General features: G+C 40.5%; 1 protein-coding gene across 3 annotated transcripts; it reads left to right on the plus strand.

Moving 5' to 3' along the window:
* Positions 1 to 238: 238 nt before the first annotated feature.
* On the plus strand, positions 239 to 21,347 carry CD86 (CD86 molecule). 3 transcript variants are annotated; one of them, XM_027681584.1, is made up of 6 exons: positions 239 to 406; positions 5,264 to 5,313; positions 6,600 to 6,941; positions 11,180 to 11,491; positions 13,538 to 13,672; positions 14,472 to 15,902. In XM_027681584.1, exons 2-6 carry the CDS (start codon positions 5,268 to 5,270, stop codon positions 14,489 to 14,491), a joined length of 855 nt encoding a protein of 284 aa, XP_027537385.1. In that variant the 5' UTR covers positions 239 to 406; positions 5,264 to 5,267; the 3' UTR covers positions 14,492 to 15,902. The 3 variants fall into 3 exon arrangements, with proteins under 3 accessions (XP_027537385.1, XP_027537384.1, XP_027537383.1); XM_027681583.1 differs by lacking the exons at positions 239 to 406; positions 14,472 to 15,902 and adding exons at positions 4,955 to 5,148; positions 18,968 to 21,347; XM_027681582.1 differs by lacking the exon at positions 239 to 406 and adding an exon at positions 4,955 to 5,148.
* The last annotated feature ends 316 nt before the right edge of the window (positions 21,348 to 21,663 follow it).

The following is a 21,663-nucleotide window of genomic DNA, read 5'->3' on the forward strand; positions in this document are numbered from 1 at the left end:
CTTCCCAGCTGACAAGTTTGCTTGACTAGCCTTGAAGCAAGTACAAGGGCTGGGAAAGGAGGACAGGTATGGTACCTGTGATGCAGAAGTGGTTCAACCAACTTGCCAATTCTGTGGCCAGATGTAGCTTACAGTGTGGAAAAATATGTCAACCTGACGTGTCCTTTAGGTGGAACTCGAACACCACAACTAATCCTAATGAATGTCTAATTCTGGTTGATGACGTTCTTCCCCTCTGAATTTCCCCCGCAGTTTCACTTGCAGGGAGAATACTTTCATGTCCTATGATTTGTGCAGTAGGACTGTGCAGCTGCCGTGCTCTCTTTCGGAGATACCTCACCCTACTTGTGGATGAAGAATTCTGCTTGCAGAAGCAGTGGAATGCTCCATGATCTTTGGACCAAAGGTATTATTTAAATAATTGGTGTTTTTTAATTGCTATCAAAAGAGGAGTTTCTAGATGTTACGGCAAAGTTATCCCAGAACCACAGTAAAAGTCATGGTTCTCCTGGAGATCTTGAATATAATAAAAGGATGTTACTTAGAGAGGGGATAATTGGAAAGAATGAAAAACCCATTCAGAAATGAAAAATTAGGGGGACAGAGAGTTGTATTTTTTCATATAATAACAATATAATTAAACAATAAGCCCAGAATTTTTAAATGTAACTTGGTGTAAAAGATTGTTCTAAAAGAATGAGCAATAGGAAAAGTTTTGCGATGGTTTAAAACAGTGACACTTTCTAACTGGAGAAGCACATAGGAAACACAAGTTGCCTGAGTAATGGTATGTTTTTAAAATGTGTCCCTTGATGGATAGTTATATGGTTGTATGGCATAGTATTTGGGTGAAGGGCATCACAGAATTCTCTGAACTTGCCACGTTAAGAGAATTTTCTTAAATTGTGACTTCCTTTGATAACTTGTTCAATCAACCTGTGTTTACATGGGAGAAGGCTGGTAAATGCATTTTTAGGATAATTTAATTTAGTGGCTGCTAGGATAGCTTTCAGGTCAGGAGTGGAAAGTCTTAGTCACAGATGTTCTGCCACCAGGAGGCTCACAGCACTGCTCGTGGAACTACTCAGTGTTGCAAGTGGGTGGAAATTTCAGAAAAAATCCCCACATTAGAGAAGTCAAAAGAGTGATTTACTACTTTGGTCTTTAGTTTTGTTTTGAGTTCAACAAGAAACATGGGGCAGGAGCCTTCCCATGGGGTATGTGTACCCAATGTAAGAAAATAAGCTAATTACATGTGAGACTATGCAAGAAAGGAACATTTTGGAAGGAACTGAGGGGCAGTGAAGGAACTTAGGAGTCAAAGAGCACAGATGTGACAGTGTCTTTCAAAAGTTAATGACTACATCCAAAACTGAAAACAGCAAAAAAGAGAGCAAACGAAAACCCAGACAAGCATATTGGTAAAGCTCTTGCTTACTCCAAGACCTTCATGCTTTAGCGTGCCTGTTGGGGTTTTACATGCTGGTTTTCACATGCTGGACTGGGAGGAACAGGAGACAACCTCAAACTAAGTCACACCAAGCTTTCTGGCAATTGCCCTCAAAAGTAAAGGGAGTGAAGTCACCGTTTTTCCCAAACATCGATTTTAGAGTTCTTTGCCATCCAGAGGGACCGTGACATGCAAACCTCGTGAAGTGGAACAAAGCAAAGCACAAGGTCCTACACCTGGCTTGTGGCAGTCCCAGACACAACAACAGGTTGGGCAGAGAAGTGATTGAGAGCAGCTCTGCAGAAGAGGACTTGGGGGTGATGCTTGATGAAAAACTCGACGTGACCAGCAATGTGCACTCGCAGCACAGAAAGGCATATGCACCTGGGGCTGCATCAAAAGGAGTGTGGCCAGCAGGTTGAGGGAGGTGATTGGCCCCCTCTACTCTGCTCTTGAGAGACCCCACCTGGAATATTGCGTAAAATTCTGATGCTCCCAACATAAAAAGGACATGGAACTGTTGGAGTAAGTCCAAAGCAGGGCCAGGAAGTTGATAAGAACACCTACCTTATGAAGACGGGCTGAGAAAGTTGGGGCTGTTCAGCTTAGAGAAGAGAAGGCTGAATGGAGACCAAATAGCAATCTTCCAGTATCTGAAGGGGGCTACAGGGAAGCTGGAGAGCGCATCTTCATCAGGAACTCTAGTGATAGGACAAGTAGTAGTGGGTATAAGTTGAAAGAGGGAAATTTAGGTTGGATATTAGGAAGAAATTCTTTACTGTGAGAGTAGTGAGACACTGAAACAGATTGTCCAGGGAGGTTGTGGATTCCCCATCCCTGGCAGTGTTCAAGGCCAGGTTGGATATAGCCTTGAGCAACCTGGTCTAGTGGGAGTTGTCCCTGCCCATGGCAGGGGAGCTTGGGACTAGGTGATCTTTAAGGTCCCTTCCAAGCCTTAACATTCTATGAATCTATGATTCAGGACAGGAATCCCCCTGTACTGAGACAAGTGGGAACTATTTCATGAGTTTTCTCAGACTTGTTTGGGCCAAACCAATCCAGTCATGAATCAGGCCTGTAAAGTGCATGTGTTCATGTGGTTTCTTCTCCTTTCAGTGATTGGACTGAAGAGATAGTAAATAAAGGGTTTGAGTGTGACTACTGGCTGCATACTGACCGAATTTCAATTAATATACTTCTCCATTTTTCATCTCTGATGTCCACACATGATTTGTAATTGTGAGTCATAAAGACATCTCCAGGAATGGCTGAAAAAGCTTCAAAAGGCAAGAAAGACACAACACATAGCAAGGGAAAATGTGTACCTCCCCCTGAACTGACCTCACATTATTCTGAATGTCAGAGATAATTCTAAAGCCATAGGTCTTCAAACCATTCTCATCTCATCAGTTATCACTGGCACCATGAAAAAGTGCCACTTCCACAGATGGATGCACTCAGCCTGTGACCAGGAAAACTGCACATCCATACACAGACCACAATGCTCTGAAATGGAGCAGTGTGCTCATGCACTGGGCCATGGCCACAAAGAGGGCGGTTTGGTCTGCACCATTTGCCAGCAGCAGGCCATATCCTGAAGCTAAGTCTATCTTTCCTCTCTTACCTAGCCCCCATTGCTAATCAATTCTAGGACACAAGAAGACTTTCAATGGCCTGCAGATATAAGAGAGAATTGAGCACAGAATGTGTATTGAGTATGCCAAAGAAATGTAAGAAGCCAACACAGATACTGTGTAATTCCCCTTCCTTCAGCCTTCCTGGACACTGGCTCCAAGGATCTGCATTTGCTTGTTAAAGACATTTTGTAAAAAAGAGGAAGAAAAGCTGCATGCAGCACTGAAGTTGTAGTGGCCCAATTAATGATTCAGCTTCTCTCTATAAAAGAGCTCATGTGAGAGAAGCAGCTTGTCACACACTCAGTGACAAGCAATTCCCCTCAGCAGAGAATGTGGGTGTAACCCATCTGCAGACTCATGGGATCCTTCTTCATGCAAGCATCCCCAGCAACATGCCTTCTCCTGGAAGATGGCAGCCAGGAAACCATGTAGGATCTTTGAGACTACTGTCCTCACAGCTCCAAATACAACCCCTCAAGAAAGGCAAGCAAGTGTTATCTGGTATTCTTGCCTGGGTTTTGTCTCTCTCTCACTCCTATTTTCAGTTCCGGTTTTGGTCTTTGCTCCTGTGAGACAGCCATTGCAAAACATGCCCAGCTATAGCAGTACATTCTCTCCACTTATGTCTCCAGTTGCTAAATTGTTTTAACTTCTCCTCTTACACATCTGCATTGGATTAGAAAAAAAAATAGGGCTATCCTTTATTTTTTTTCTTGACTGAAAGCAAAAATTCCTATTTATTTGCTGAGAAGTAGTTTCTGTAGTTTTCAATGGCTTGGCACATGCCTTTTTATTTAGGCAGTCAGTTGTGTGGTTTAATTCAGTGGAGCCCAGCCTGGGAAGGAAACCCCTTGATAACAGTTCACCATGTAGTAGGGCAGCCAGAGCAGAAAGAGGATGACCCCTGTCTACAACAATGGATTCTGCATGAGCCCTCCCTCCCTTTCCTCCTCTTCTGCTATGACAGCTGGATCACAGAAAAAGCTATCTATATCCTCTGAGACAGTTGGACTTCTTTCTCCCCTTTCCTAAGAAAAGGCAGGATGAACCTGGAAAAATTATCATTGGCAGTTCTGTACGTTACAGTGCACACACAAAAAATATGTCAGTGGACTGAGCGGAATTCTGTATTAAATAGAAGAAGAGACCAGAAACCCAGGGTAAAGACCCAAGTGTACTGGCCTAAAATAAAACATGACGAAAAATGGGGAACCATCAGGAAACTGACAGCAGACAGCAATCTCACTGTTTTTAAGTAGTATGACACCTGGAGAGTTTTCACATCTGCTCCAGCAAAGAGGATTCTTTGGAGCTGTTTAAAGGAGGAGAGTGAAGGATCCTGGCAAGGATAGTGTGGAGGCTTCTCCCAGATATATGGAAAATGCACACAAAAACCACAAAGGCGCTGCTAAAATGCAAACTAGCAAACACAGACCAGTCAGATGCAGGTACTGTTCTCTCACCAGTGCATGGGAATGACATTTGGCTGTTTACCGGGATTATAGGCCTTTATACCACATGAACCCAAGGACCCAGAGAAGTGTTCGCTTATGAGACAAATCACAGGATTTTTTTCTTTTTTTCTAAAAAGATACCTGATTTTCTTTACCACAAACTATGTGCTGTTTAGCCTCAAATTTTAAAATCGTACAGGATTTCTCTCCATTACTTTTACTGTTGTGAAGGATAGGTTCCTGTTACAAAACTGAAGGTCACACACTTCATCACTTCTGGTAGCTGACATCATCACGCCATCTCCCCCACCTCCTCCTTCTGTGTCACCCTCTCCTCCCCCTCTACTTTCAATTCCCCCATCTTCTTCCCACGATACCAGGTCAAGCATGCTCCCCATTCCTCTTTCCCCTGCTTCAGGCGTTCTGAGTACTTGTCTTACCCATTGCGCCCCGTGGACTCTGTGTTCCTCCCATGGCATACACAGTCTGCAGTAATCTTGCACCACATCAGCTTCTCTGTAAACCAGAGATCTGCCATGCCATGCTTGATGTTGTTGCTGAAGGCTGGAAAACACACAGAAGTCCTTGCACCGGTCTATGGAAAAAGGTGAGAGCAACTTTCTCAATACTCTCTCTCTTGCTAAAATTTTTTGGTTTACCATTTCTTTGGGAGTACTGGAGTATTTTCAACCTCTAACATATTTCTTTCCTCCTTCTTACAGTGTCATGGAGGTCTGCATATTATTCCTTTGTGCTATGATATCTCTCCCAGGTAAAAGGCACATTTTCAATCGTTAAAACAGTTTTGATTTTGTGTGTCCTGCTATGTGATACTTTCTCATCCACTAAGAAGCTCATTCCTTAGTAATAATTAATCATTTCCATTGCACAATCAAGGTCATATAGCCTATGTGTTGTATTTAAATTGTGTGCAGGTACTCTATAAAATATATATAGTAAGTACTTTCTCTCTTTATATCTTTATATTACATTTATTTTATGTTGCTCTTAAATTTTCAATTTAAATCTGTCTTTAAAATGTGTGTATATCACCTGTGTGTATTATAAAGAAGAGCAGTATTAAACTGGAAACTGACAGTTTGATATGGGACAAGTGGAGTTTTAGGCATCTGCAGAGATCATTTTGCAGTCTGGTGCTCTGGAAGAACAGTCAAAACTTTGCAGCAGGAGAGATACTGTAAATCTTCTCCACCTTTCAAACACAGCAGAGATGTTTGCATCTTCTGGGACAGAGGACTGCATTTCTTATTCCAAGAAAAGACAGTCCTCAGAGCCCTTTGCCACCCATAAAAATGGATACGTGCGTGGATGAAAGTGGGAGAAAACTCATCCTTCGTGTAATATGGTTCATCCTTTTTTTGCATGAAGGCATAATTTTGTTTATTGACCATTTTTGTTAACAAGATCAGCAACTGAACAGTTAAATCTGACATTTAATCTGTCATTAAACTCTAGATTAATTACAGAGCAGTAAAATCTGACATTTAATTTGTCATTAAACTTTGGATTAATTCTTCATTGGGACTGAAAGTGTTCACCTGTTTCTGACCTTCTGGTCATACATTCCCTAGACACTCACATTCACCAAACAGTGCGTACTTCACATTTTCTTCAAAACTCAAATGCCGTGTTGTTTTATTAGGAGAATGAACTCAACTTTTTAAAAAGGAGTTGTGCAGCTGTCTCTTCTGGGGCAGAATTTCATTTCACTCAGGATGCTATGAACAAGAATGGTTTGGACCTTAGGTCTGCAGATAAGTCTTCTAAAATATAGATGCTCACAATCTCTGTGTGGTAAACCTTCCTGGGAAAGTAAAATATAGGAAGAAAAATAAGAAACAGTTTTATGACCTGAACTCCATAAGACTAAGTGTGTCAGTTTGAACAACTACGTGTCTTGTCATACCTAGTGGGAGAATTTGTGTCTAAATGCTGGTGTTTTTATTGCCACTGCCATTAAGTGTTGACTCTGTGAGCCCAACTTGGTGTTCTTTTGTAGCTGGTGGAAATCTCAATTTTTCTCTCTCTCTGTCTAAGGTATTGCTGCCAGTGTGCATCAGGTGAAGGCATTTCTCAATCACACTGCATACCTATCCTGCTATTTTCCAAACTCTCAGAAAATTGACATGAGGGACTTAATAGTTTTTTGGCAAAAAGGCTCTCATACAGTGGTGCATGAAGTATACTACGGTGAAGAAAAATGGGAGCACCTTAGTCCTGAGTATATAAATCGCACCAAGGTGGATATGGACAAATGGACCTTGCAATTGTTAAATGCAGGATTTAAGGATGAGGGACACTATGAGTGTATCATACAGCACAAAAAGGAAGGACCGCCAAAGGTCATACACACGTCTGAGTGCTCACTGCACATCATTGGTAAGTAATCTCTTCCAATTGCCATCTGCTCGGAGGGTTTTGGGGGATTCTCTGTGACTTTATTCAGTCCAGAAATAGGGGTCCTGCCTCCAAGTGACTGAAAATGTACCTGCACAGGAGCAGAATTTCTAAAGATGGATAAGAGTGTTCTCAATAGGAAATCTTTATCTGTGAATGAAAAGTACCCAAGTAGAAGTAATCAGAAGAAGTAGAAAATGAGGCAGTAATTTGCTCAATATTACACGATCCCTGATTTCTACCCTGTCATATTTTACAGTGGAAACCATTCTGCCTTCTTCCTCTTGCCTCCTGCAAGTTTTATGACTTTAAGGACTATGGAAAATAAACTTTATTTGCATCTGATGCACTACCTTCTATTAAAAGAAGTAGTAGTTATCATCATTGGTGGTACACTAGAATTGAAACATAGCAAGATCTCTGCAAACACCCAGCTATTTTATGATCATATAAATCACAGGGAAAATAAAGAAAAGAACAGCTCGCATGGAGGAGTAGAAATTCATATGTGCAGTTAAAGGAAAACTGAAAATATCTCTGAAGAAAAAAATGCATGCATTAATGAGATTCAACCTGATTTTGTACCAGAGAATTTTTTTAATAAGAGGAAAAGGCAGTAAATCTTTTAAGAGGGAAATGGAAATGAGGCACCAATCTTTTCCTAATATTTTCTAATATTTTTAATAATTCCTAATGTATAATCCTAATGTTTTTCTATTTTAAACTATTCTGTTAGTAACCTTTAACAATATTCCTGTGTTCTGTCTTCCACTATGATAGTGCTAGCCATTAATAATAGCAGCTTCTAACTTCCACTAGTGTTTTCAGGTTTCAGCATACTAATCTAAAAAAGAACAGGCCATGTATAACTGCAGCCAAAAATGGAGTACCAGGATATCTGATCCTGTTTAGCTTTGTGTTACCAGCAAGTGTTCCCTCAATCCACAAATAGAAAATCTAGATTGTTCATTTTGATTCTCCCAGGATCTACTTGACAAGCATTTTCAGTGAAGTTTTACAACTCAGAAACTCATAATGTGCACTCAGTATCAAGGCCTCCAACTTAAGAGATGCTTAGCATCAATTGCTCAATTAGTTCAAACAGTTAAGTCAGTTATCAGCTTAGCCAATATCTGAGCAACATGTTGTAGATATCTCATATTTAAGCACTAAGACTCTCCTACACCTTGTAAGGTTTATCTCAGGAAGACTGTTTGAACTATGTGCTGTTGGGTTCTTTCCAAATGGCTCTCTGTTCAATAAATTCCTAAACAAAGGAGCAGTATAAAACCATATTTTTTAAAAAAACCCTTCAAAATAATTAGAAGAAAAATACAAATGTTGAAGGGAAAATACAAATGTTGAAATATACCTGTGCTTACATGCTGTTTTTTAATTAGAATCTCATATCATACATGGAGGGCTTTTTGTAGTTTGGCATGTCACATTTAAAAGGGACTTCAGAAAGATTGTGTGCTGTACAAGAATGATAGGGGCAGTCACACAAAGCTATCTAGATCACTTGATAACCAAGCCTATTCAGAAATACTGAAGTAGCTTCTAATACAGTTTACACTGGTTATTTTTATGTATTACATTAGTACAATATACAGATAGCATGAAGCTGTGTCAGGGGAGGTTTAGTTGGATATTAGGAGACGGTTTTTCATCCAGAGGATGGTTGGGCACTGGAACAGGATCCCCAGGGAAGTGGTTACACCACCAAGCCTGCCAAAGTTCAAAAAGTGTTGGGACAATGCTCCCAGGCACATGATGTGATTCTTGGGGTGCAGGGCAAGGAGTTGGACTTTGATGATCCTTGTGGGTCCCTTCCAACTCAGGAGATTCTATGACTCTATAATATGTATGTTGTATGTATTGTGTACAGCCAGGATGACGTATAATAACAATGAACTCAGATCCTTCTCCAGAAAAAAAGGGAAGGCTTCACAATGGAAAACTTTGGCTCTTAAAACATGCAAGGTAGAGACCATGGTGACAAGCTGCTTAACTGGAAAATCTGCTGCAAAAGCATGTCTGCAGTGCATCTTCTGGATGAATCAATAAGGGAAGTAGGTGAGGCTAGGGAAGCTGTTCAAAATATGCACTAGTCAAAGTGCTGGAAATGAAGCTGATGTCAGAAAAGAGACTTACAGTTTGTGACCTCATTTGAAAAGGGATGTTGAAAAACTGTGAAGTATGAAGAAAAGCTCTACTAAAGTTATCTGAAGGCTGGAAAAAATACAGTCCAACTAGAGATGTTAAAATAACAATCTGATTGCCTTATAACACAGAATAATGACAAGACTCTTGTTTCCAGAGTGCAGGAACCTGAAATATACATAAAATACTGGATATTAAAAAATTTTAAAAGGGTTAATTAATTCGGTGATAGTCAGTGTCTGGAAGCAAGTGAGAAGTAAGGCACATTGTCACTTGAGAAAATAGAACAAAACCAAGTAGAATGATTAAGCCATTGAGAAAAATAGTAAAGGCTTGATGGATCTGCTGTCTCTTGAAGTATTGAATCTAAACCTATAGCCTTTCTGGAAGATGCTATCTTTAACTATGAAAGATGTTCTGAAATGTGCTTTTCTGTTAACAACAAAAACCTCACATATATGTAGTCCACACCCTGCCTACAACCAACATCACTTTTCAGTAAATTGAGGTTCCAGAAGCTATAAAACAGAAATGCAGAGTATATTCCACTATTTCCACTTGCTTACTGTCAATAAGATTGAAACCCTTAAATCACTTGGATGATGTGACAAGTCTCACAGCCATGGATTACAATCCTGCCATCTCTATAAAATATCAAGGAGAGAATAAATTCTCCAGACCAGAAGTCTGACAGCAGTCAGCTAAGCAAGTCAGACCTTGAGGAGAAAGAGAAAGCTTGAGCTTTCCTGACAGACAACATAACTTAATTTTGGGGTATAAAAAGGGGGGACTTTTTCAATTTTGATTTCATATCTGTGGAGTCTCTTGGGGGGATTTAAGTGACTAAACTAAATCCTATTCCCTGTGTGCTAGGATAGAGCAAATAAAAGCAACATCATGTTTCTTCATTCATCCATGTTAAGAATACAGTAGGGCAAGGATTAAATCCTGGATCCAACACACTGAATGTCTGTTCAGAAGAGTGAGACCCTCTTAGGCACATATTTTTCTAAGAATCCTTTTCCCCTTCTTCAGTATTTCTCCATATTTTCTTTAGTCCTATTGACATTAAAATAATGAAGCATTTTCAATGAAGTCTTGAGTCTGTTTCTTGGGGTTTGTTGCTGATTTTTGGGAAGGGGCTGTTGTTTGGTTTTTTTAACTTGCTGTATGCCAACATGTAGTCAGTATTATGGCTACCTTCTCTCCTCCTTTCCCATCAGAGTCTACTATTTTTACTAGGACCTTTTAACCAGAAAAATCCTGGTTGAGAATATTTGGGAGATTATTTAAGAGAAAGTAGCGGTTAAAATCTTCTATTTTTTCATTCATATTTTATGTTTAAATGGTTCTTCCCAATCCTGTTTCACTATTTCTTGCCTGGGAAACTTGACTTTTTAAAGCAACAGGTGTGTTTTTCATTGACTGCAATGAGTACCAAGTGACACAAAGTAAAAAAACCTAATGCTATGGTCTTTTCTACCTAAGGGAAGCCTACTACCAAGCTCTGATGAGTGAATTACTTTATATGCTGCAAAATGTTTGCTCACAATACTGGCAGACACCAAGGATATTTCTGCTCATGACAGCCCTGCACCTCATTTGAATTCTTTCAGATGATCTCTTTCTCTACATTTCATAGTTACAAGTTTGTGGTTTTCCCCTTACTCGTTTCAGGAGGTCAAAAGTAGGCAGCATTGTGTCCCCTTCCCATTTTTTGCTTAAGCCCATACCCGTAAGCAGACCAGGTTTGATTATTCTGAGGTGTCAATGTGTCAAAAGGAGGTGGGAGAGACCCATTGTCTTGCTGATCAGACTTACATCCTTGAAACACTCTGAGGACAAGAAGCAACAAGTCTACATATACACCAAAAAAACCCCAAACCAACAACAAAAAAACCAACCAACCATAAAAAAAAACCTTCTTGGAACACCCATTGTCTTCCTGAAGAAAACTCTTTAGAGTTGTTTCTGCCTGAAAATCTTAAATAATTCACAGGAACTGTCAGAAATGTGGTATGTCTGGCTCATGATGCTTTCTCTTCGGTCTGTTTCAGCCAACTATAGTCAACCTGAGATAGCACAACTGCACACCGGGGAACTAAAGCCCAATGGATATTTGAATCTTTCCTGTTCGTCCATTGGAGGTTATCCAGAGCCCAAGGAGATGACTTGGCTAATTTCATATGAAAACACAACATACAAGCATATGCCTGACATGGACATCTCACAGGATGCCGTAACAAAGCTGTACAATGTTACTAGCAAGCTGAATATCCCAGTTCCTACAAACAGCCTCACTAATATTAGCTGCTTGCTTCACCTCAGAGAGCAGCTGGGAATCCTTGTCTCAGCACCACTACACATTGGTGAGTCTCCATTTGCCCATTCCATTTTTGCATGGGTAGGAGCAGGGTGCATTGCAGTAGAGCTGATCACAAATAGCAGCATAGTCAGGGCAGGGAACAAAACCTAACTCGTAGTAGCAGTTTGTTACAAGGGTTGTATGTTCTCCATCTGTTTGCCACTGAACTCCCTCTCTTTTCCACATGGGAAATCTTATTACAGCAAGGAGAGGGCACAGAGAAGGAAGGCTACTGTTACACAATCCAGAACACATCATCCCTATTCATCCCTTCCCAAGAAGATGCTGTAGTAGCAACAAAGCAACCTGGATCTCTGGATTAGGCAGCAACTTCCAGAGGTGATAGCTTTTGAGAGAGTTTGACACTTCACAGACTCAGAGAACTGTTGAGGTTGGAAGAGGCATCTGGAAATGATCTAGTTCAATCACACTGCTCAAAGTAGGGTCAATAGTTAGCACAGGGCCTTATCCAGTTGAATTTTAAATACCTCCCAGGATAAAGACTCCACAACCTGTCTCAGCAAGTGTTCCAGATTTTGACTACCCTGACAGTAAAAAAGTGGTTTTTTTCTTCTGGTTTAAAGTGCTTGAGCTGCTATTCTTAATCATTCCTTAGAGAAAGGCAGAAGGCAAAACAGAAGAGCCCCTTGGACCATATTTGGTTCACAAACTGCCAAATAGACTGTGCTGAGTTTAAGTGTAAAGGCCATGAAACTTGGACTAGTATTAGAGGCATTCCTGGTGGTTTTCATAACATTTGGCAGAATGAAGTGCACATTCCAAAATGACTATTTGGGGATTTTTGTTCTCTGAGATTGTGTCTTTTTTGAGACACCTCTTGCAAGAAGAAGCTGGGGACCTGAGTTTCAATATGACTTTACTGTTGGATTATCTCAGGGTTCCAGATGACTGATTGTTTATTTAAATTAAAGCAGTATTTTATTTATTTTCTGGAACAGGAAGACATCTTTGGGCATACTTTTGTTTGTAAACTATGGCACAAGCACATCAAAATAAAGACAATTCCCACTTTGGTCATAAGTTTGTTTGGCTTGCACATGTCTCTTTAAGACAATGCTGAAGATGAAGAGCTGTGCTTCAACTGACAGGAACGGGGAACCAAAAGGGAGTGGTAGCATTGCAGGAAAGCCTACCAGGGTAGTACAGACATGCACTTTCCTTCTGCAGATGTAAAAGAACCTTGCCACTTTTTCTGAAAAATTTCTACAGTGCAGTTTCCTTAATATAAATTTAGCTAAAGAGTTAAGTTATCAATGGCAAACTGCCTCTAATGTCTTTAAATTCTAGGACTTTTAAATAATATTAAAATACAATCCAGAAGTCTTCTAAGGTTTGTTTAGCTCTACACATTCCTTGTGAATGTTGACATGGCTATATTAGCTATATTAGCAATAATGCTGTATCCTCCTCTTCTCTATTCAATTATTTTCTCCTTTCTGGCTTTATGAAAGTAGTCACTGGATAAGCAGAGATGGTAAGAAACCAGAAACTCCACATAAACATAAGTTTTGTTTGGCAATAACTGAACCTCTATCAGCTGCTAACCCTACCAACCAAAACCTCAGAAACACAAAAACCAGAAACAGAGGGAAAGTCCTTTGCATTCCCTGCTACTTTCATATCCCTTCCAGCATTTCATTAGGCTTTGACCATCATTTGCAACAGATACCAAGTAGTAACATATCCAAGGTTCTTTGAGCTTGCACAGTAGTATTAGCACAGTAGCTGCCTCCTAGGCTCTTGTATTAAGTTGCTGATCCCTCACATGTTACTCAAACCTCAGAAAGAGTGCTTTGCCTTACTGTTGCTGAAGTGATGATTAAGACCTGGTAGTTTCTCTAGGTTTTGGAAATGGAAATAAAACAATATGGATAGTGATTTATTGACACTATTAAAGCACTGTAAAAGCAAAGGATGCTGAGGGCCTTTACCTAAACTTCTAAGTCGCTTAACTTTGGAATAGAGTGTTTAAGCTAATGTCACCAAATTAAATCTTTCCTGTGTGAATCTTCTGTGTTTTCTTATTCAGAGATACAGGAGAAAGAAATGGAACAAGTAAATATAAATTTCTCTGGCCCACTTATAGCTGTGGTTTTACTGGTCGCACTTCTTCTGGGTTTTGTGATATTGAAGAAGAACAGAAATATCTTGTCTACCAACCAGAGTAAGTTATTACATGTCATTCTGTTCTACCATCCCTCAAGTCATAGGTTTTACCCTTTATAATCATCCCTTTACCTTCTTTACAGGTAAAGAGAGAAAGTTAGGTTTCATGTTGGACTTAAGCTAAACTTCCTAGGACAATTTAATTCCTGTAGGACAATTTAATTCCTACAACAACTTAGTCCATCCTGCACCAAGTCAAAACATCTTTCTCCTGTCTTGTCCTGGGATCTACTTCTCCCTCTTCTTTGTGTTCTGTGAGGCTGCCATGGCACCAGCTTACCACCTTTTCCTGTAGTTTCAACCTTTTTTTTACTGGATTTTGAGTAGATTTGGCTCCTAAAATCATTGAACTGTGTAAATCTTTCTTGTCCATCACTACTTATAAGAAAGGTGGAGCTGGGGAAAGAATGAACTTACATGAAGTGCAAGGATCTCCATCATCACAGAGCTGAATGATCACCACAAGCTGCCCACACACTGGACTGGAAGAATCATCTTGTACTAGGAACAGAATTTGATCTTTGCATTGCATTTCTCTATTTTCTTCCAAGACAGTACTCAGCAGTCCAGGGTTTGTTTGGCACTGAAAGGATCCTCATGCTGACATCAGAGTCTATTTTTCTTTGTAGCAAAAGGGAAATGCATTCCTCAGTCAGTCCTGTTTCCTATACAGCCGAGGGCCCTGAGCCCCACCTCATTCTTTTTTCCAAATTCTAAGATAACCGAACATCTACTATCAACTCTTTCTCGGCTCCTATTTATCACATTTCTGTAAATCATATATTCATCTATTTTAGGTGTCAGTCTAGCAGTCTAGAAGCTATCCAGCTTGAAACTGAGGCCATCAGCCAGACTACTGACAGAGAACTGCCTCAGCACACAGCAGGACCTGAGGTCCTATGTTTTTAGAGTCTCTGCCAGAACGAGAATCCTCCACAGATGCCCTACAGAACAACAAGCAACATTTTGTCTAATGGCTGAAACCTACTGCCCAGTGTTCTCTGTTTTTATTTTTGCTCCAGGATGGTAGTAAATATGATGCTCTGCCTCTCTGCATGACTACATTTTTGATGTATCTTTTATTGTGCTCTTTGAAAATGTAAAATCCTGACAGTCAATGAAGAAAGCAGAGCTGCATGGGTTATGGAATGTCTCAGAAAGAGAAGGAGTTGGGCCACAATCTGTGAATCATAACCATTGCTGCAAACAGGCAGGCTATTAGTCACAGAATCATAGAATGGCTTGGGTTGGAAGGGATCTTAAAGATCATCTAGTTCCACTCCCCTGCCTAATCATGAGGCACAAATGCTTTTGGCAGAGCCAGTGTGGCTTTGTACCAGTAACTTTCTTGTAAAGCTTCATGCCAGTAAGAGGAACTTCAGGGCACTTCCCCACCTTCTGAGAAAAGTCGTGCAATTCCTATCAGGCATTTGAAACTAGAAATAATCTGAAGGCAATACCTGCTTTAAACATAATTTCTGATTATCCTAATTTTTTTAATATCATCCAAGCTTTATGTGCCCAGACACTTAGTACTTCCATGCTTTGTTCTTCTGTATTCTGACCGAATGCCGTAGTAGTTGTTCAGGTGGATGCAGGGACAGAAAATGAAAGCATGAGGTATCATTCATACATGTGTATATCTAAACATACAAAATTAAGCTGAGCAGATAATGAAAAAATATTACATGAGTAGGTCATGTTCCAATTTGGTTGACTATGTTCTCCCCTTGTTAATTTTGCTTCAAAATTGAAGATAGAACAACCTATACACTGTGGTAAGTTCAGCTATAAGAGAGAGTTTTACCTTTCAGAAAAGATTCTTTTTCGCTCAAAATGTGCCAGCTCTCCAATCTTGAATGACCTCTGCACCTTATATTCTTCAACAGCACTGACATCTTTCAGGAGCAAGAACACAGCAGAACTGAGACAAAATTCTTCTGAGGTCTTGATTGTGTTTGTAGGTCTGGCATTTTCAGAAAGAGCAGGGACACAAGCATCATATTCTCAAGACAAATTTCAGCTCAGAATTACAATTTGGGGACATAAATTCTCTACTCGTGCATGCAAATATTCTTTTCTGTTAAATGATATTGTGAGTTGCTAGATTCCACCTCAATTTTTACTGTTTTTTCAAGTGTGTGAGAGAAATGCATGTTCTTTTGAGTTACCTAAACTATTTGGGAGTCAGTTTATTAAGCTATTACACCAACATTCCAAATATTTTCATTCAGATTCATATCATTCAAATGTTATTAAAAGTTAAAGGTTTTATTTTTATGTAAAAGTTTATACTTGCTAGCAAACTTATTTAAAGATTTATTAAAACATATGTCTTTTTCTGTGTTGCTGTCTTTATTTTCCTGCCATCAAAGCAGTATTTTGGGGAATACTGACATTTGGTGTTCTCAGGGAGGAAACATTTCCAGAATTACTTCTTGGAAACAAATGAATAAAATAAGTATTGATGCAATGACCAAGAATGGCACAACTGGAGGTTTTCATATGTTCATCCGTGGAGCCGCCTCTATGTGCACAGATCTGTGTATACATACCTCTTTGATCTACTGACCTATACACCTCAAAGATTAGATACAAAATTGCAGTCTGAAAATTTTTGATTCTATGTCGGAGGTTGTCAGATATATCTCCAGTGGGTCACATAATCTTCTCTAACTCTTGATGCTATTTGGTTTCTTAATTAGTGCATGCGTTAAACAGTCAGGTATACTAAATCAGATAGACACTCACTAGATTTGTGTTGTCTCTCCTTTTTTTTTTGACACATGCTGTAATTCAGTTCATTTTTTTTCAACATTTTCCTTTCCCACTCGAGTCATCCACCTCAAATCCTCACTGACACTGAGGTTGTCAGAACAATAGTCAAACCTTACTTTGTTCCTACCCAAACAACGAGCCCTGTGGGTCTTTTGTCTTCCATATAACTAGATTCACACATGTACACATATGCTGTTGTACTCACAGTCTTGGAACTCTCCTGCTGGTCCCCAAATTCTGATATGCTGCTTGTCTGGTCAGCTTTATGCACTGAGGGAAAAAAAACATCACTGACCTTTCATGTTTTTCTATAGGAGAAAAACAATAATCAGTTCCTCCACAATGGATAAGGGATCTGGATTCCATTTTAGGACTCAAGAGTCCTATAGCACATTCACTTAGCAGAAAAAAATAATTCTGAGCACTTGGCAATTCAACAGTTTTTGCAACATGCCTTAGTACCTCTGAGGGAGCTTTTCACCCTGATACAGTATTTGCTGTCACTATCTGTAGCTGCAGCCAGCGGAAAAAGTGACATGGTGAGTTAGGTTTATCCTTTGACAATTCCCTTCCATCATTAATTTGTTCCTAATTGGTGAAGTTGTTTGTTTTCCTCCTTGCCATCCATCTACTTTAGGCTGCCAACCTTCTTCTATTACCTGCTTAATTTCTCTACCTCCTCTTATTCTTGCTCTTAAAATCAACTCTAATTCCCTCCTGCAGTTAAAGACATTTAAGGGGAAAAAAGCAGATGGGCTTCAGGGAAAAATCTTAGTTTGTCTCTTTCTGTTCAAATGCATTAATCCTCTGCACTAGCAGGTGTAATGAGCACAGTAGCAAGGCACAGGAAAAGCATGGCTGATGTGCTGGCATTTTTGTCCTCTATACAGATACATTCAGATTTCCAGGCTCTCTCCTCACACACTTCACTTTTTTCTTTCCAACATAGTTTCAGTCATTCAGCGACTCTATAAACATGGCAAGCAAATGAATAAGCGTACGCCCCTATGTACTACAGCATGTAACAACTTCACTTAAAAACACCATTCCTTTATTTTCAGGTGGAACATTATGAATTGCAGAAAATACTAACAAAGAAATGGCAAAGGTGTGTTAAACTAGTATCCAGTGCCCTAAAGTAAAATCCTGTCATCAGACTTAGAGTTGTGATAGATTGCTTCAGGTTCATTGATTAACCAGCAATGAATCACCAAATAACTGAGACTGGAATGGACATAGGGAGATTGTCCAACTCAACCCCCTTGCTCAAGCAGGGTCACCTGGAGCAAATTGCCCAGGTCCGTGTCCAGACAGCTTCTGAATATCTCCAAGGAGGGAGACTCCACAACGTATCTGGGCAAGTTGGTACAGAGCTCAGTCACTCTTCATGGTAAAAGAGGGTTTCCTGGTGCTCAAAGGGAAACTCCTGGGTTTCAGTTTGTGCTTATTGCCTTTGGGCCTGTTACTGGGCACCACCAAGAGCCTGGCTCGGTCTTTTTCGCACCCTCCCTTCAGGCACTTACACACACTGATGAGATCTCTCCAAGGCTTCTCTTCTCCAGGCTGAACAGTCCCAGGGTACTCAGCCTTTGCTCAGATGAGAGATGCTCTACTCCTTTAATCATCTTTGTGGTCCTTCACTGAACTCTCTCCACTATGTCCCTGTCTCTTGCCTACTAGGAAGCCCAAAACTAGGCACAGGACTCCAGGTGGTGCCTCACCAGTGACCACCTCCCTCAGCCTGCTGGCAATACTCTCCCTGACACAGCCCAGATACTGTTGGCTGCCCTTGCCACGAGGGCGCACTGCTGCCTAATCTTCAACTTGTCCACTAGGCCACTCCTGTCCTTTTCTGCACAGCTGTTTTCCAGATGGTTTGCCCCAGCCTATACCTGAGAATGGCATTATTATTCCTAAGGTGCAGGACTTTGAATTTCCTTTTTTTTTTTGAGGTCCCTCCCTGCCCATTTTCTCCAGCCTCTTGAGATCCCCCTGGATGGCCATATGACTGTCTGGTGTTCCACTCCTCCAAGTTTTCATCATCTTCAAAGTTGCTGAGTGTACACTTGCTCCCAGCATCCAGGTCATTAGTGAAGAGGAAAATCAGTTAGTTTTACTGTAAGTTCCTTAATGTCACCAGTGCTACTGCTATGGTTAACAGGTGATGAAACAGTGGAGTGTTGCATTTCCAGAATATTCCACAGTCACTTCTGAGAAGATTGTCATTAACAAAGTATTTCATGGCAAATATCCCTTAGTGGATTTTTTACCCTTTCATGTGAATTATTTGCTACTGGAGGTTACATTTAACCACAGAAATATGGTAACTCTATTAAAAAAATCTAGTTCTTGTGTGTATTATCTCTATGTTTTGGTTTCAAATTCTTTTTCTTTCTCCTTTCCAAACTCAGAAGGCAACAAGAAAAAAAATATATTAAGTACTTCTCTACACTGGAATGCTGGACTGTCATAATTCATAACTGATCTCTCTTTGGTTTTCCATCTTTGGCACTAGGAGGGCCATAATGCTGAGACAGGGAAGGATTTAAGCAAGGCATGTTTTCGGATCTCACGATTGACTACCAGAAGGTTTTCAAGAGAATATCTATTGGACAAGAAAGTTAGTGAAAGTTGAGAAAGACTTGGAAATGGATGAGGTCTGAGAAAGTGTAAGGAGAAGAGTGATACGCTGGGCTGGCTTGCAACAGGAAGTGCACATGCATCAAGTGCAGATCTGCTTCACAGACTCCAGGAAAGCTGGGAAAGGCTACTCTCCAGACAGCAGACATGCCACTAGCAAGGAGAGGTTCTGCACAGAAGTCCAGAAATCCAGAATACACTTACAGCTGTTGACGTGCCTCCTCACATACTTGTGATATTTACAGCAGATACGCAAGATCAAATTTTCCTGCACTTCCTGGTTTCTTGATACTGACACATGCATATTTTTTGTCCATTACTTCTGTTAATACAACTCTAAAACAAAGAAACTAATGAAAATCATAAAAATTATCCCTAGCCACCCATTTCTAATAAGCAATGCTTATTATTTCAGAAGGACATAGACCTAGGAAAAAACAGAAAGATGAGTTGAGGATAGCTCAGACTGCAGTTACATACCTACATGCACAGCTGATGCACTGTGTATATTGCCTGCCCTCTTCTGAAACATGCTTTTGATTTAACTTGTACAGGTGTGAAAATGAGACTATGACACAGAAGCAAAGGAGAGATCTTACTTCTTTACCTTGCACTGTTAAATGCACTACTGTATCCAGAACCGTGTCATATCTCAAAAAGATGTTAAAATATTAGAATTAGAAAAGAAGTGATAAAAAGTGACTAATGCTCTAGAAAGCATGTTTACAACGTGAAGTTTATGGAGTTCAACCTATACAGACAATGAAGAAAATGGAGAAAGGACCTGATGAATCTGTCTAGTATTCCAACACTTGAATTGACTGGAGATCCTTCCTGCTGAGTGACTCATACTAGGGAACCCAGAACTGGACACAGTACTAGAGGTGTGGCCTCATCAGTGCTGAGTAGGGGGGAAGAATCACGTTCCTTGACCTGATGGCAACACTCCTCCTGATGCAGTCCAGGATACCGTTAGTACTCTTTGTCACTTACATTCAGTGCAGTGTCCACCAGGACCCCCAGGTCTATTTCTGCAAAGCTGCTTTCCAGCTTGTCAGCTCCCAGCATGTGCTGATGCATGGAAAGGAGACAGAGAAGCTAAGAGTCAGAGTAATCAGGTTTCTTGAATGTATATGAAAGATCCAGTATATACATACATGTACATGTTTGTACTGTGGAATAGAAAGGGACTGATTTAACAAAATATTAGAGGGAAAACAAATTATGATACCTAGCAAGAGATTCTAAGTGGAAAGAAAAGCCAAGACAAATTCAAGGAGAGAAGATGTTTAGTATTATATTTCTTATCGCTAGATAGCTTCTTAAAAGAATTATCAGTGGCCACAGCTTCTATTACTCAAGTTGCCAATGGCAACAGAGCATATTGTGAGTGAGATAGAAACCAAGCTTTTCCTAACAGATCAGGCACCCAGATGCAGAGGACTTTAAAACTCTGAGACCTTCTTTCTTCAGAGATTTTTCTTTCTATGCCTGGGATACTGTGCAAGATCCACTGTCCAACCACTGTTTGGAGAGTGTCTCAGCTGAGGTTTGATCAGATTGGATGGGCTGAAACTGGCAGAATTGTGCTGATGGATAACAACAGATCATATGGCCAGTCATCTTTGTCCAGCTGTATTAGAAAAGATAATTTAAAATAAAAAAAACCTCAATAACAACTAATTTCTTCTTCAGCTTTAGTTAAACTACAGTTAGAGCTTATACTTAAAAGGCAAAGCTATGGCTTAACATCTTTAAAATCATGGGTAAGAAGGCTAGAAGTGTGCAGGAGTGAAAGCTGTTTTGCAGACCGAAGCCTTTACAGAAATTCAATTAGACTATTAGGAAGGTGTTTCTTCCTTAATTAGGTCGGTGGTTAAGTCCTTCAATATTATGTATGCACTCAGAGCAGAAAATGTGTAAAAACAACTCAGTATAGGAACAGAGTAGGTTTTATGAAGCAATATACCAAAATGCTCCATCAGCATAACACACTGAAACATCAAACCCCAGCTTCCCCTAAAGTAATGCAAAGCAGGTGTTTGATCCCAGAACACAATTAGGAACCATGGGAGATACTTATCTTCTCGTATCAGTTTTACTACTCCTAAGCTTTCTCTCATGGGCAAAAAGTGCACAGAAGTCTGAATTCAAGGGTATCACATCCCAGACACTCATTCGCGGGGTAATTTTGGGGTGCTGACTGCAGCTGGCCGCTCTAAACTCCAACACAAAGAGCTGCAGTGGCCGTACACCACTGAGGGAAAATGTAGTTATGTGACGGTCCTCAGTCAGACCACTGGGCTTTTCTTCTCCTTTGCCCTCCCGGAACGCTTGACCAGCAGCGCCCACAGACCCCGGGCAGCCCCGGCGGTCTCCCCCCACCCCCTCAGACTCCCCGAGGCAGGGGAGCAGCCCCGGCCAGTCACCGCTGAGGGAGGGGCTGCCCGTGCGCACCGCTTGCACGGACACTCCGGCACCCTTTGATTTCCACATCAGTTTTATTTGAATTCCGCGTCAATTTTTTCCTATAAAACCAGAAGCGGCGGCGGCGGCACGGCCGGCTGAGGC

Source organism: Neopelma chrysocephalum, unplaced genomic scaffold, assembly GCF_003984885.1.
Source record: "Neopelma chrysocephalum unplaced genomic scaffold, ASM398488v2 Primary Assembly neopelma1_60, whole genome shotgun sequence".
Lineage (NCBI taxonomy): Eukaryota > Metazoa > Chordata > Aves > Passeriformes > Pipridae > Neopelma > Neopelma chrysocephalum.

Bases quoted from the DNA above. Each gene is read 5' to 3' on its own strand.
- CD86 (XM_027681582.1), top strand. From the start codon at position 5,078: ATGCCATGCTTGATGTTGTTGCTGAAGGCTGGAAAACACACAGAAGTC. The intron at 6,942-11,179 runs GTAAGTAATCTC...GGTCTGTTTCAG, and splicing joins GTGCTCACTGCACATCATTG to CCAACTATAGTCAACCTGAG. The intron at 13,673-14,471 runs GTAAGTTATTAC...CATCTATTTTAG, and splicing joins TATCTTGTCTACCAACCAGA to GTGTCAGTCTAGCAGTCTAG.